The following is a 14627-nucleotide window of genomic DNA, read 5'->3' as shown; positions in this document are numbered from 1 at the left end:
TTTTTCTTTGATTTAATTTCTATACCCGAGTGTTCCGTGCTCTAGGCATGAAACTAGAAGGCCAGAGGGGGGGAAATGATGAAAGAGAGATGCTTCAAAGATCTGAAATATTTTATCTGCACTTGATATAAAGTAAATTATTTTTCTCTTTTCCAATAACCAGAGTTTTCCTTGATCTTGGAATCATTCAAAACCTAGTCCCTGAGACCTATATAAACTCCAATTCTGCCACAAGAATTACAGTACAATAAAACACTAGTAATTGTACAAATTGTACTATCCCACCTCTACACAGTTATGAGATACAGCAAATTTAAGAATGCCATTTTTTTCTCATCACTGAGTATTTATTATATATAACAAATACATGAAAAAGAAAAAACTATATTGTGTGATATAAATAGTTTATTTACATTACAGAAAAAACATCAAGACAATGTATACTATTTCAAATATATCCATACATAATCAAATATAGCTGTAATACATGTTTTCATTGGTGTCGATTACCACAAATGCAAGGCAACATGTGTAGATCTCTTGTCTTAATCTTTTGTCTATAATACTGAATTGTGTAGTCCAAGCTCTCTCTGTAGTCTGGCCATTGTGGAAACATGCGCTCTTTAGATTAATCTTGTAGATGCTCTTGTTGTGTTGTCTGAACTGTAGTGGCCTGTGTTTTGCTTCTGTCTGTGGATCCTGTTGCTTCTGGGACATTTCCTGAAGAGTGAGAAAAAATTCATAGATATCTAGTTAGTGGAAGCTCTGGCCACAAACACACAGTAGAATAACACAGAAATGCTCTGGCTATTTTAGGTGAGAACAGGAGTCTTTTAGTAATTGGGATCCTTGATTTGTTGCCTTTCTTTGCATATGGAGGTATGAGCTGATTTCAATAAATATCAGAAGCTAGAAAGCAACAAGATTGCCTCATATCTTACAGAACCTCTGAATTCTTTATTTATTGGCCATAAAGAAGAACTCAGCATGATAACAACATGCTCTGAATTTTCTTACTGATATTAAAGAGCTCTGATGACTTAACATATTTGAATATTTTATAATTTTAGTATCTTATTCATGCTATCATGCTATCATGCTACTAAAGTCATTTTGATGAATCACACATATATATGTGTGTATATACATATGAATATATATGAATATATATATATATATATATATACACACATGTACATTATTAATTTCAAAGAGTCAAGAAAAAAATAAGATTCTTGGATATTTTTTAGTTCAACCTAATTTCCCCTTGTGAATTCCTAGAATGATCTTGGGATTCAATTTGGGCCAATTATTACACATATACACAGTTCTGTAATAAGGCTAACAGTCAGTGGAATAGACTCAGAATCTCAGAATCACTATGTTTTTGCCTCTAGCTTCAACCAGAAGGAATTAGTGTAATGTACAAACAGAATAACAACAGGAAGTAATAGGTAAAATTCTATTCTAAAACTCCTTTGTAGACCTTAATTTTATTATTGAAATGCAACAGTTATACTGGATAAATTATATCACCTCTGAGTGTCATTTTTTTTCTCATCTGTAAAATGGGAAGAATGTACTTTGTAAACTATAAAATATTATATAAATTTGAGTTATTTCCATTATTATTATTTTTACTAGAATTACATTTTCAGTTTGTTGGGATCTCAAAATGACAAAGTTGAAAACTACCCTTTCTCCTGTAGCTTGTTTCTAGACCTTACGGGGAAACCATTGGCCTGAACTCAGACTCTAGAATTTCATCTTTCTATGATACCTTTAAAGGAAAGTCAATTAATCTCCTTGAACCTGTTTCTTTTTATCCATAAAATAGAGGTGATAGTATATGTACTACCTTTTTCTGAATAGGTTGGGAAGAAAATATTTTGTTATTAGCCTACTTCTAGAGCTCTAAGTCTCAATTCCCCAATTTGTAAAATGAAGGAGTTTGAGTAGATAACCACCAATGTCTTATATAGTTTGAAAATTCTGGGTCCATAAAATGCAATGGTAAATTAGTCATGGGGAAGAGGTAAGGGGGAGAGAAAACTGAAGCATAAGAGGAAAAGAAATGATATGAGAGGAAGGAAACAAATAATTATTAGGACTTACTGTGTTAAGTGTTATGACACTGAATTAAGTATTTTATAAATATTATCTTCTTTGACCCTTACAGGAATCATGGGAGGTAGGTGCTATTATTATCATTATTATTTCCATTTTATGAGGAAACTGAGACAAACAAGGAGATCACAGATCCAGTTCCATTCTATTCCATTTATGTATAACATGAGTGAAAGGAAAAATGGCAGTAACTCAGATTTTGGACAAATTATTTAAAGTCTCTAGATCTCAGTTTCTTTGCGTGTGACACGAAAAGCCCAGACTGGATTATCTTTAATTTTCTTATGGCTTTAAAAATTATAACTTTATGGTTTTCAAAGTTTAGTTACTAAAATGGGTCTAAATAATCAAGTGCTTTCCTGAAAGGCAGTTAAAAAAAGTCTTGGAGGACAAAAAAAAGTATTTGTTTTATTAGATTATTATTATTATTATTATTTTTTCCTGAGGCTGGGGTTAAGTGACTTGCCCAGGATGACACAGCTAGGAAGTAAGTGTCTGAGACCACATTTGAACTCAGGTCCTCCTGAATTCAAGGCTGGTGCTCTATCCACTGAGCCACCTAGCTGCCCCTTATTAGATTATTTTTAAAAACAAATCTATACCAGATTAACAAACACCCTTACCATTAACCATCTACAATGACATATAAGTGTTTTGTAGAACAAAATCCTTTTTTGCTATTAGGTTTTGCCAGTAATTGTTCATATAACTAAAATATAGGGAAGGAGGGCCAAGAATTGTTTTAATTTGGAAAAAAGGCCATCCATTTTGGGATCTGTCTTGGATACAACCCCTCATTCCTCCCTTCCCCAAAGCATTTATTTATCCAGATATTAAAGAATTTAAATGATCCATTTTATTTCAAAATTAAAAATAAAAAATGAACAAATCATATGTTCATTTTTCAAGAAAAATCACTTTTTCTCAAATATCTGGAGTACTACAGATGTGTACCAATAAAAAAACCAAACCAAACCAAAAAAGCCCCAATAACAACAACAACAGACAAATCCATTTTAATCTTGGGAATAAATCTCTTCTCATAGTATTGCTGGTAATAACTAGGCTTAACATTTTTAAAATATTGGGATTTTACTAATAGCAGAAATCTAAACTTAAATAGTAAATAAAATTAAATATTGATTGGTCTGGGTCCCAGAAAAGAAAGCAATAGTAATAGGTTTCTAAAAAAAATATTTACAGGTAAAATTGTTATCTGTATTATTTGGCAGTCATGGTCTATGTTAAAGACCTTTATAGATTCTCGAGATAGGGTGCTTGTGTGTGTATGTATATTTAGTAATATGTGATATATATGTATTGTATGAATATATGTGAATCAGATGGAGATAACTGATGTTAAAACAAGATACTGAGATTATCAGAAGGGTGACAAAAAGCTTCAGACAGTAGGCTATTAACTCACAAACAGCATGTATTCCTAAAGCAGTTGTCTAATAATCTACTCCAAAGAGTTAAAGGATGCACATTTCTCAGGAACAAAGCACATAAGACCCAATTATCAATTCTACTTCTGGCTTTTCTTAATATTTCAGTTAACCTTCCTGTTTCCATTTATGAACTGGGTGGAGGTAAGGAGTGAAAAGAAGGAAGAGCTCTAAAGTTTGATGATTTCTTTACTTAATTTTATATATCTATACATGTATAGATATATAACCTATATATTAGAGTATATATATATATATACATATATATTTTAAATGATGAGATTGAGTTGAAAAACAGTATCTTAGGACTTTAGCTGGAATGACAGTTTAGTTCATCGGCTTACAAACTGAAGGTCTGAGAAGAGTCTTGAAAATTTATTGCAAGGTTTCAGGAATCCTTATGCTACTTAGCATTGGCATCTTCATCTTTATCTAGTTTCAAGAAAATAATCAAGGGGGCAGCTAGGTGGCGCAGTGGATAGAGCGCCAGCCTTGAATTCAGGAGGACCAGAGTTCAAATTTGGTCTCAGACACTTAACACTTCCTAGCTGTATCACCCTGGGCAAGTCACTTAATCCCAGCCTCAGGAAAAAAAAAAAAAAAAAAAAACAAAAGAAAAGAAAAAGAAAAAAAAAATCAGTATGACTTGGTATGAGAAATGATTAATTATACCTTCTCAGGAATGAAAAAAAAGAATATCTTGCATAGGTGTTACTATTTTCCATATTTTATGCATGTATACATATATAACATATATATGTATATATATATTTACATGCAAAATACAATTTTAGTTGAGAGCATTCATTATTGAATTTTTTACCTTTATTGTCATGTATTTTCTGGCATATCTTATATGGGTCTGCAAAATTTTTGTATATTAAAAAGGGGTATTTATATTTGAAAAGATAGGAAATCAGTGAATTAGTCTCATGTAACTCTTGCCATTTTCCCAAGGAGGAAACAGAAACTCAGAAAAATAAAATGACTTGTTCTAGGTTACCTAAAAATATAAGATTTGAACCCATCGATGGGGATCATTTGTCATAAAAAGCAGCACTTTTGGTATATCATGTCAATTAGAAAGTTTTGGGGAAAATTTAAAATCTTTTGACTATTGGTCATAGTAGTTTGAATAGATCTTGTAGGAGAGCAAAGGAGAAAAAATAGTTTTTAATAAACAACAACAAAATCTCTATTTGTCCTATTGGTTTTCTAGCTAAGTGGAGTGGTGACTAGAGAGTGAACCTGAAGTCAAGACCTGAACAAGCCACAATTTGCCTTAGTTTCCTAAATTATAAAATGGGGATAATGATAGTACCTACCTTGCAGGACTGTTGTGAGAATCAAATACAATCATATTTGTAAAGTTCTTAGCACAATGCCTGACACATTGTAGGCACTAATTACATAAAAACTTATTCCCTTCCTTGATCAAAAGCAAACGATGGTCTAAATATATCTTACACATTGCTAGACATGTGTATTAAAACAACTATCATGTTATTTGGAAGTTAATACTAGCTCTAATTTGTCTAAACTTATAAAGTAGAGTAAATATAATAGTCAAATGATAACAACAGTAATGACAAAACTATGTTGGAGTTCAGTCACATTTTGGAATGAACACAAATGTCTGTAATTTCTGGGACTTCCTATCACTGGCCCTTTGGAAATGTAGTCCCATAGAGAACTAGCCTGGAAAAAACAATTAAAATGCCTAACACCCATTTTGCTTCTCTGCTCAATCTTTCCTTATTTTCTATGTCCCTTCTGAGGGTGTGAACAACATAATTTTTTAGATTCTTAGAGCTCTTGATTGTTCTAAATTAATTGTCTGATCTATATTTTCCCTAGAGGAGGGGGTTAAACAAGTATAGAAAATATGTTGCTTAAAAGTCCTTTTCTTTTGTCTGTGTTTGAAGCTGGGTAATAAGTGAATGTTCATGCTTCTGTCTCAAGGAATAGATTCTAAAGTTTAGCTCTAAATGTTTGATGCTAAAGTCTAATGAGACTGTAGGCTGTCTATAGAATAAGTTCATGACATAAAAACTTTCTGAGGATAAACTGAAAGTGGATTGTAATTGCCTTAATTACTCATTTTTCCCCACTTGCATGAATGCAAGTGAAAGGTGTAAAAAAAAAAAAAAACTCTTTAAAAAAGTGAAATCATTCAAGACAAAAAACAAAAATGAGTTGGGATATTTGGTTCAAGATACAGCTCAGGTGCCACATCTCTTATGAGACCTTTCCTAATCCTTCAATTTTCAATATTTTTTCCCTTTTGAAACATTTGGATGATTTTGTTATATGCTTTGTATTTATTTGTCTATGGAAATATTGAGTAGCCCCATTAGAATGGAAGCACCTTGTAGTCAGGCAATGATGCATTCCTTTTTGTCTTTATATCCTCACCTAGTACATTGCCTCATCTTAGAAATCACATAGTTCAATGTCTTTATTTTAAAGTTGACATGTAATGATGATAGTTACATTAGTTGATTTTAATTATAATTTTCTGTCTTCATGTTAGAAAAACTTTTCATTTTTTGATTTTCACATTTGTCTGATTTTAGGAATAAGCAAAAAAGAAACCTTCCTAAGTAACTTAGAAACAATTATTTTTTTTTTATATAATCAGAGAATTTTAGTGCTAGAAGGAACCATAAAGATCAGCTAGTACAATATTTTCATTTTAAAGACAAGGCAATTTCATTTCCAAAAGATCAAACATGTCCAAGGTCACAAGACAAAAAAAAATTGCAGAACCAGGGTTAAAACCAGCCAGATCATGTCCTTCTATTACACTGCACAGATAATTTATATCTTTGTAGGTATGTCTAAAGACCATTTATATTAATGCTGAACTAAGTCTTAAATTGCTCTCTCCCCTTTAAAAAAAGGGAAAAAATGATAAATATTTAAAATGCAAAAAAAGGAAGAATGTCTAATCATGTAATTTTGTAATCCCATTGGAGTTAGATAATCTTGCATATCAGAAATATGAATTTATGTAAAAAGTGATCATAGTGTTGATACTAGATTTAGAAATATTTACTCAAATATATTTTAGGATGGTTAATATGCAAAATAAAAAATGGATATCATTTTATAGAACAATATCTATCAAATAGCATAATATTAATGCTTTTAAATAAATACTGTTACTGTTTATAGGTGAAAAATTAGAGTCCCTTGAAGGAAGCCAGGTTTTATAGTTTTCTATCAGCTTCTTTACTATCTTTCTTTTATTTCTTATAATACTCAGTTTTTGGTTTCTTGAGTTATATTTGTGTTCTCTGAAACCCACTTTAATTTAATCCCCTGACTTATTTGGCATCTAATAGTGAGAGTACAGTTGATGAACTCAACTTGGCTAGAGAGCAGCTGAAAGCTCTAGCTGATGATTTTTTGCTTTAAGCCTTTAGGCCAAAGGAGGATTTATGAAGCATTTTTTGTCTTTCTCAAGAGCAAATGTCACACTTGTCCTCAAATCAGATGGTACAACACAGATACTGAGATATATTGTGGCTCTTATTTTCTAGAGATATGATGCTTTCTTTTATTTCCTTGTTCTTTTGAAAAGATTTTTTTTGGGGAAACCTTCTGATTTATCTTTAGAAGTTTACAAACTCAATGATAGTATAAATGAGTTTTACTTTGTGAACTTAGGAAAAAAAACAACCCAAAATAAAACACCTGGACAAAAACTTATTTGAAACTTTTCTTTGGGGAAAACAGATAGGCTATTAGAATCAAATTAGTCCAATAACTTGTATTTTACAAATTAGAAAACTGAGTTCTAGAGATGTGTCATGGTGACTAAAGTCACACAGACTAATTTAAGACAAGAGATAGGGCCAGAACTCTGATTTTCTGACACTTAATTTAATGTTTCAGATAGGAGGGACCTGAAACCCTACTCTCACTCTCAAAACAAGACCATCCACACTAAAGTTATATTTATTCTTAAGGTAGCAGTTCTTATATTTTGGAGACATATGCTCTGTTTTATACCTCAAGGATATCTGTTTGTTTATTCAGTTTCTTTCATGATTACTGTTTTATTCCCTTATATTTCTATGGTTAAAAGACACCTTTTATATTTAAAATAAAAGACATTTAATGATCATTTTCCTCTTTAAAAACAGGGTTATAAAGTAGGTGGGTCAGAGGATGCTATAAACATAATTAAATTTTAGTATAGTATTTAACACACTGTTTCATGCTATTATGTTAGAAAAGATAGGGATATGTGAACTAGAAGATAGTCTAGTTAGAAGGATTTGAAATTTGTTGAATGATCCTACCAAATCAATCAATAAGTATTTATTAAGCTATTACATACTTAGTATATCACCTTGAAAAGAATGTAATTGGAGAGGTAATATTGAAACAGTAGCATCCAAAAAGGGACTCAGTAATCTAGACCATTATGACAAATATAGAGAGAAACAAAAAGTCCATTTATTTCCTGCTATCAAAGAATACAGTTACTGACCTTGTAATGCAGAGGACTACAACACAAATGATGGCAATCTGGATGGTTCCAATCACAGCTGCTATTAAGACATACTGAAATCGTACAGGACCAGGAACAACGTATAAAACACTGTAGTCCTTTTTTTCACAGTGTTGTCCAGTATAGCCTGCATCACACCTAGAATGAGATATGCTAACCAGTTAACTGTGGCAGCTGAGTCAGGGATGTTTTCTTTTATTTTGAAATTGTGTATCCTTATTTCACTCAGGCTGGAAATTCAGTGACCATCCCTGGGCCCTATCCCAATGCTGATCTAAAAGCTTTGACGTGCTCCATTTTTTCAATCTCACTTTAAGTAGTCTGGTGACCCTCTGCTCCCAGGGACTCACCACGTTGGTGAAAGATATGTGGTCAAATTAAACCATTATAATTCAGAATGTCTAAGTTCAAGTGATTAATCTTAGCTTCCCTAGCTGCAGAAATTACCAGCACATGTCACCCACACAAATATAAGGTCTCATGATACTTACATAAAAATCCTTGGTAAATATGGTGCTCAATTGTTTATTTTGCAGATGGTTTAAATTTTTTTTTTTGTTTTGTTTCTGTAGATAGAATGTCAATTTTTAAAATATATTCTCAGGATTGGTTTCCTTGGAGAGAAAGCCTGACCAAAAAAAATTGTCTTTGAAGACAATATTGAAAGCCAATGGGTGCCTGGGGATGGTCATTCTTTCCATATTTCTGTAAGCCATGAGTGTTGTTTAACTAAAATTTTAATCAACCTATGTCAACATGATTACTTGGGAAAAGGTTTGTTTCTGATGACACTAAGTTATAATAAATGGGATACTTTCCTTTGGTCTTTGGATAATAAATTTCCAGTTCTATGCCCTGAATAAAAGTTGAAAATACACTCAGTAAAAGAACATTAAAGATAACATATACTTTACCAATCACTGCTTATTTAAAATAACTAATGCAGTGGGAGAAGTGTGCATATTATATTTTTTAAAAGGTAATGATGATAGAGGCCATAGGATTCTGAAGAACAAACTAGGAGAATGAATACTGATCACCTAATATAACCCCACACTTGGGACCACAAGGATGGCAACTCATACATTAGAACTGAGCTGTCTAGTAACAAGCTAAGAAACCCATGTACATCAAAGTGTAATTCACTGGGGTGAACTTGTCATTGATTTTGCAACTCTCTTTTAGCTCTTCCCTCTTTGAGTTCTTTATAAACATAGACCGAGACCTTTCCCCTTTCTGCAGTAGACATAGTTCAATAATGTCAGCTTTCCCACAGAGAAGCACAACAACCTGAGTAACCTCTCAGTTATTCTTTTTTTTCTGACTTCACTAAGAGGCAGGGGTTAGTGTAATTATTGAAGGGAAGCATTAAAACAATTCTTGATGAGGTGGGGGTGTGGGGGAACCCAAACAAAACTGAGAATTTCATAGAAGTCTATTTCATTAATTGGTGTCTGCATCACAATTTAAATCAAGATATAATTTATTTTCTTTTTTATTATTGCCGTCTTCACAATGCTTATGATGCAGATAGAGGTACTGAACCTAACTTGCAACTTCAATGTTGGGTTGGACATATGGCCAATTTTGTTATGATAAGAATCTCAACATTTAAAAATGATTGGGTTAGTTCTTGCGAGTTCTGTAAAGATTGATTAATTCCAGAAGGTCAAAGATATCCTTAAAAAATGAGAGGGGCAGCTAGGTGACACAGTGGATAGATTACTGATCTTGGAGTCAGGAGGACCTGAATTCAAATTTGATCTCAGACACTTTACATTTAACAGCTCTATGAACTGAGGCAAGCCACTTAACTCCAATTGCCTTGCCAAAAGAAAAAAGAAAAAAAAGAAAGAGAAAGGAAAAAAAAAAGCTAAAATGAGGAAAAGAAGAAAAAACTATAATCTCTTCTAAAGTAATGTGCACTATGGCCCCAGGGACAAATACATACTATGGAATAAAGGATGAACAATGTGATTTCTGCTAGTATTAATGGGATTTATGTGGTTATCTTATCTTTGATAGGTGGGGTAGGTTGCCTGTGGTTGGGAATATTCTAATTTAGGGCATAATAATTGCCAAAGATCACAAAAGCAGAATGATGTCCCTGCACCAAAATACTTGAATTTAACCTTATCCCTTTTATCTTTGGTTTACTAATTTTTAAAAATTCAGAAGAAAAGTGTTACCTGCAAGATGGCTCCAGCATATTAATTGAATGTTCACACTTGCCATGCAGGCAGAAGCCATTGTAATGTTCTGGACAAGGAATGTAGAGTCCTCTGGCACTTTCTTCTAATTTGTTAGGATTTTCTGTGAAAACAGATAACAAAGCAAGTCCCTATAAATATGTTTTTAAGGCAAGGTAAGATCAAGTCATGTGCACTGAGAAGCAAAGCTCAAGGCAAAACTTCTTTAAAGGCTAAGAATAAAACAAGACATTCTTAAGAAAAGGTTTGTAAGTGTTGGAGGAGGGGAAGAATTCAAATAATGTTAATCCCCCCAACTGTGTTTGGTGATGAAGATGTGAAATTATCCAGTACTTTTCATGCTTTTATGCAATCTCCTACATCTTTAACAGCCAGTAATGTATCTATGAATTGTCAGACAGCTTTAATTTGGCTTAAAGAGACTGTACATTGATCATAAAATAACCCAAGAAAAGAACCCATTTTTCTGCCTCTCAAGAGCCCAACATAATGTCTCTGAGATTAAATTGCTTGTGATGCCTTGATACTTTCTAACTATGGGAATTTGAGAGACAAAATGGGGAGGAGATTACTCAATTGTAAATAAATGTTTCTCAAAACAAATAAAAATTTCAATAAATGCATTCTCCCAAACTTATGCATCAAATGATTTAATGATTGCTAGAATCCTTGCATTTTTTATTTTTACTAAAAACAAAGAATAATTATTATGATTTATTTAGTTAGTTTTCATTCTGGCATTTGCAAAGTATATGGTGAAGGCTGATAATAAATATATTTAAATATTGTAGTTTGGCACTATAAAAAATATAAGCTAATAAGAAAAAAAAAAAAAAAAAGGTCAGATCTAAAATGATCTACCCAAAGCTATGCTACTGGTTTTCATTAAAAACACTTTAGTTACTTTGTTATCAATGTAATGAAACAATGAAAAGTTTGGGCACTTTTACTTTTGTAGAGACTTCCCCTTCCCCCTCCTTAAGCACTGATTTTGTAACAGCAGAGTTTCACTTTTACTGACATTGCTAAATATCTCAGAATGAGAGATTGATGTAATAAATCTGGAATGCCACATTTCTGAAGACCAAACCCAACACATTAGAGAATTGTATCTTTTCTCCATTCCAATAAAGGACCCATGTCCTATATCACAGTTGACAAACTGGCCAGCAGTGATTAAGAGATGGAATAAATTACTGTATTTCTACAATAAATGAATTCTACACATAGGGTTATAATTTTTTTTACAGTGTATACATGTAATTTCTATTAGCATTAATGAGAGATGAGAACATTCATCAAAGGAGAGAAGATGCCTCCCTCAGTCAGCAATTCGGGTGAACTTATTGCATTACTTGTGCTTAAAAGGATGTATGCGACATCTACACATTTTAATGTCTAAGCACCATCTGCAATATTTTTATGCTCATTTTGTAAAGCATTAAGCTGTTAATTACACTTGGTAAATATATTCAGTGCTTTCTTGTATAGGGACTTTTGTGTACACATGTTAGTAAATGATTTTCTAACATTAGACCAGAATATGTGACTTTGTTGGACTTAATACAAATCTATTTAGCTTGAAGAATATTTTCAATGTGTATTGTGCATTCATGCATGTGTATATGTATATGGGTGTATGTGTATGTAGGGTAAAGGATATACTCATATAAATGAAATAGTGGATCTATTAGAGTATAAAATACCAACTGCCTAGAAAATAGGCAATTCTAATAACATAATGAAAAAAGTACTTTGCCCTAATGCGGAATAGCAATACAATGTAAACTTTCAAGTCATTTTCTCTCTCTCTCTCTCTCTCTCCCACCCTCCCTCCCTCTCTCTCTCCCTCCCTCCCTCCCTTCCTCTCTCTTTTATCTGTGTCCTCTCTCTATATGTCTCTCTGTTTCTCTCTCTGTGTTTTATCTATTTGTGAGCTCTATGACATTTCAGTTGCCTGTAGCAAACTGGGAGCAGTACATGATAAGCTAACCTGTTGGTATAATGCCAAATGAACTAAGAAGGTGATATTAGTACAGGATCAATGAACTTAATTTTAAAAAAATATATTATTTTAAAAATATTTTGACAATTGTTGTCTTTTGTAATTTTATATATCCTATTTCATGCATTTCAAAATATTATTCGGATAATGGGCACAGAGATTTCACCAGACTGCCAAAGGGGCTCATGACACAAAATAGGTTAAGAACCCAAACTCATCATTGTTCCAATACCATCCTGGAAAGCTCATACCCATGAAATCTCCTAAGGAGCAGGCTGAAGTTGGTGTCAGCTTATTGCTATTTAGTCAGTGGCTACAATGGTCAAACTGTGCACAAGCTGTGGAAGGGAAGCTTTAGCAATGGGACCTTGTCTGCCCCATGGCTGAAGTAATGAACCAGCAATGATTCCCACTTGGATCTTCTCCTACAAGACATCATTCATCAATTCCACTCAATGTGGGGGTAACCATTCAGTAATTTCACACACCTGCAGATACAGGACTTTTTAAAATAGCATTTCAAATCTTACAATATGATTTCAGTCTTCATATTTTTCAAACAGATATAATTAGTTCTTTTTCCCCCTTGCCTTTGGCACTTGCCAAAAAAATTCAAAAAAAAATTTTTTTAGCACAAAGATGCATAGCTCAAAAGCCAATTTTTAGGCTATTTTCAGCTTTAACTCTTTTCCTATACCATGGTTTTTCAGGGTGTTTTTCATTTCTTATCCTTTCTCTACATCAGAACTGAACAAGAAGTATATTATGAAAGAGAATGTCATAATGTAGCCAAAACTAAATGCTTTTATGGGGTCCAGCATCCCTCCTGGTTCACCACATGGAAGGAGAAAAATCTCTTCAGAACAGCTGTTAATCAGTTGCCCAGGCAAATGGACTTGGTAGTACTCTGAATTGTGGATTGTGGAGTAATGTCCAACAAAAAATAGAAAAAAATTAAATTAGTATAGAAAATGAGAGGTTATACAATGAAGACTGCCTATTTTGGGGGGCTATTAAGATGGGCCAACTAAACAACTCTATTGGTTGGAACCTTAAATATCAGTTTAAGAGAAAAGTTTTAGAAATAAGATAATTTTTAAAAGTTATAATGCTAACTTAAAAACAGGATAAGTGTATGTGATCCGGTAAATATTTAATATCATTATGATTTTTATAGACATATACAGGTAAGTAGCAGCCATTAGAATTCTGAGGAGTATAGTATGATATTCAGATCTGCATTTTATGGAAATCTCTTTGATGATTGTGAATAAGATGGATTGAAGTAAGGAGAAACTTGAGGTAGGAAGAACCATTAGTAGGCTATGACAATAGTCTAGGGGCTGGACCATGTCAATAATTGTATAAGTGAAAAATTCATATTTTTGTCTAAGAGGTAGAAATGATAAGATTTTGGATCCACTAGCTATGTAAAGTGAGAAAAGGGAGTTAAAGATGTCCAAGGCTGTGAAACTGTGAAAGGAAAAGTGATGGCATCATCAATAGAAATAAGGAAATTGAGAATTACATAGGCTTGGGGGATAAGGATAACAACTTCTATTTTGCACTCAAAGCATTTGAGTGGTCTATAGGATCTATAGTCTGGAATATCAAACAAGTGAATGGACCTCTGGAGCCAGAGGGATTGAGTATATAGATCTGGTAGTCAGGAGTACAAAAATGGAAGCTGACAACATCACCAAGTGGGAGATATAGAGGTAAAAGAATACTCTCCACAAAGATTGCTATAAACTCTAATTTTTTTTTTTTTGCATTTTTTAGCATGAGGATTGCTCTGGTGAAGGCTCCATATAAGTCTTTCACTATATATCCACTAGAACATATATACTCACATGTCAGTAAGCATTTAAGTTGGATCCTCCTGTTCTTGTGTTGAAGGGTGATACATTTTGTAGGTAAAACTTTACTATTGGAAAGTTTTGTGGTATATGCATAATGAAGTTATTAATGTGACTAAGCAAGAAGATGGTAACCTTGGTTGCCAGGCTTTACTTTTGTTCCTGTACCATTGCTATCTCATTCCTTTGCAAAGAAACAAAAAAGAATCTGGTAAAAAGTGCTGGATTTATAGTTAATTGATTTGAGTCTTTCCTTTACTACTCGCTAGTTGTATAGCCATGAGGAGGTCAACCCCATTGGTTTCCTCATCTATAAAAGAGAGGGATGGGGGCAAGACTGAAACTGACTGAACAACAGCAAGACTAGATAACTTCAGATGTGTGAAGAACTCAATCTGTCATCTAAATTTATGAAACTTGCTCAGACTGGGAGAATTCTTGTTACTTTGATAAAAG

The 14627-nt window shown here is 32.9% G+C and overlaps 1 protein-coding gene across 1 annotated transcript in view; it reads right to left on the bottom strand.

Moving 5' to 3' along the window:
• Positions 1 to 325: 325 nt before the first annotated feature.
• The window catches only part of TMEFF2 (transmembrane protein with EGF like and two follistatin like domains 2), a 291352-nt gene continuing 277050 nt past the window's right edge, over positions 326 to 14627 (bottom strand). Inside the window, exons 8-10 of the mRNA XM_074302820.1 lie at positions 10287 to 10410; positions 8077 to 8235; positions 326 to 720 (exon numbers count right to left, since the gene is read on the bottom strand). Of these exons, the coding sequence (XP_074158921.1) occupies positions 624 to 720; positions 8077 to 8235; positions 10287 to 10410 (380 nt within the window). The 3' untranslated portion in view covers positions 326 to 623. The remainder of the gene's footprint in view (positions 721 to 8076; positions 8236 to 10286; positions 10411 to 14627) is intronic.

Source organism: Sminthopsis crassicaudata, chromosome 3 (assembly GCF_048593235.1).
Source record: "Sminthopsis crassicaudata isolate SCR6 chromosome 3, ASM4859323v1, whole genome shotgun sequence".
Classification (NCBI taxonomy): domain Eukaryota; kingdom Metazoa; phylum Chordata; class Mammalia; order Dasyuromorphia; family Dasyuridae; genus Sminthopsis; species Sminthopsis crassicaudata.
The sequence above is the reverse complement of the archived record's forward strand: the minus strand, read 5'-3'. Positions and strand labels throughout refer to the sequence as shown.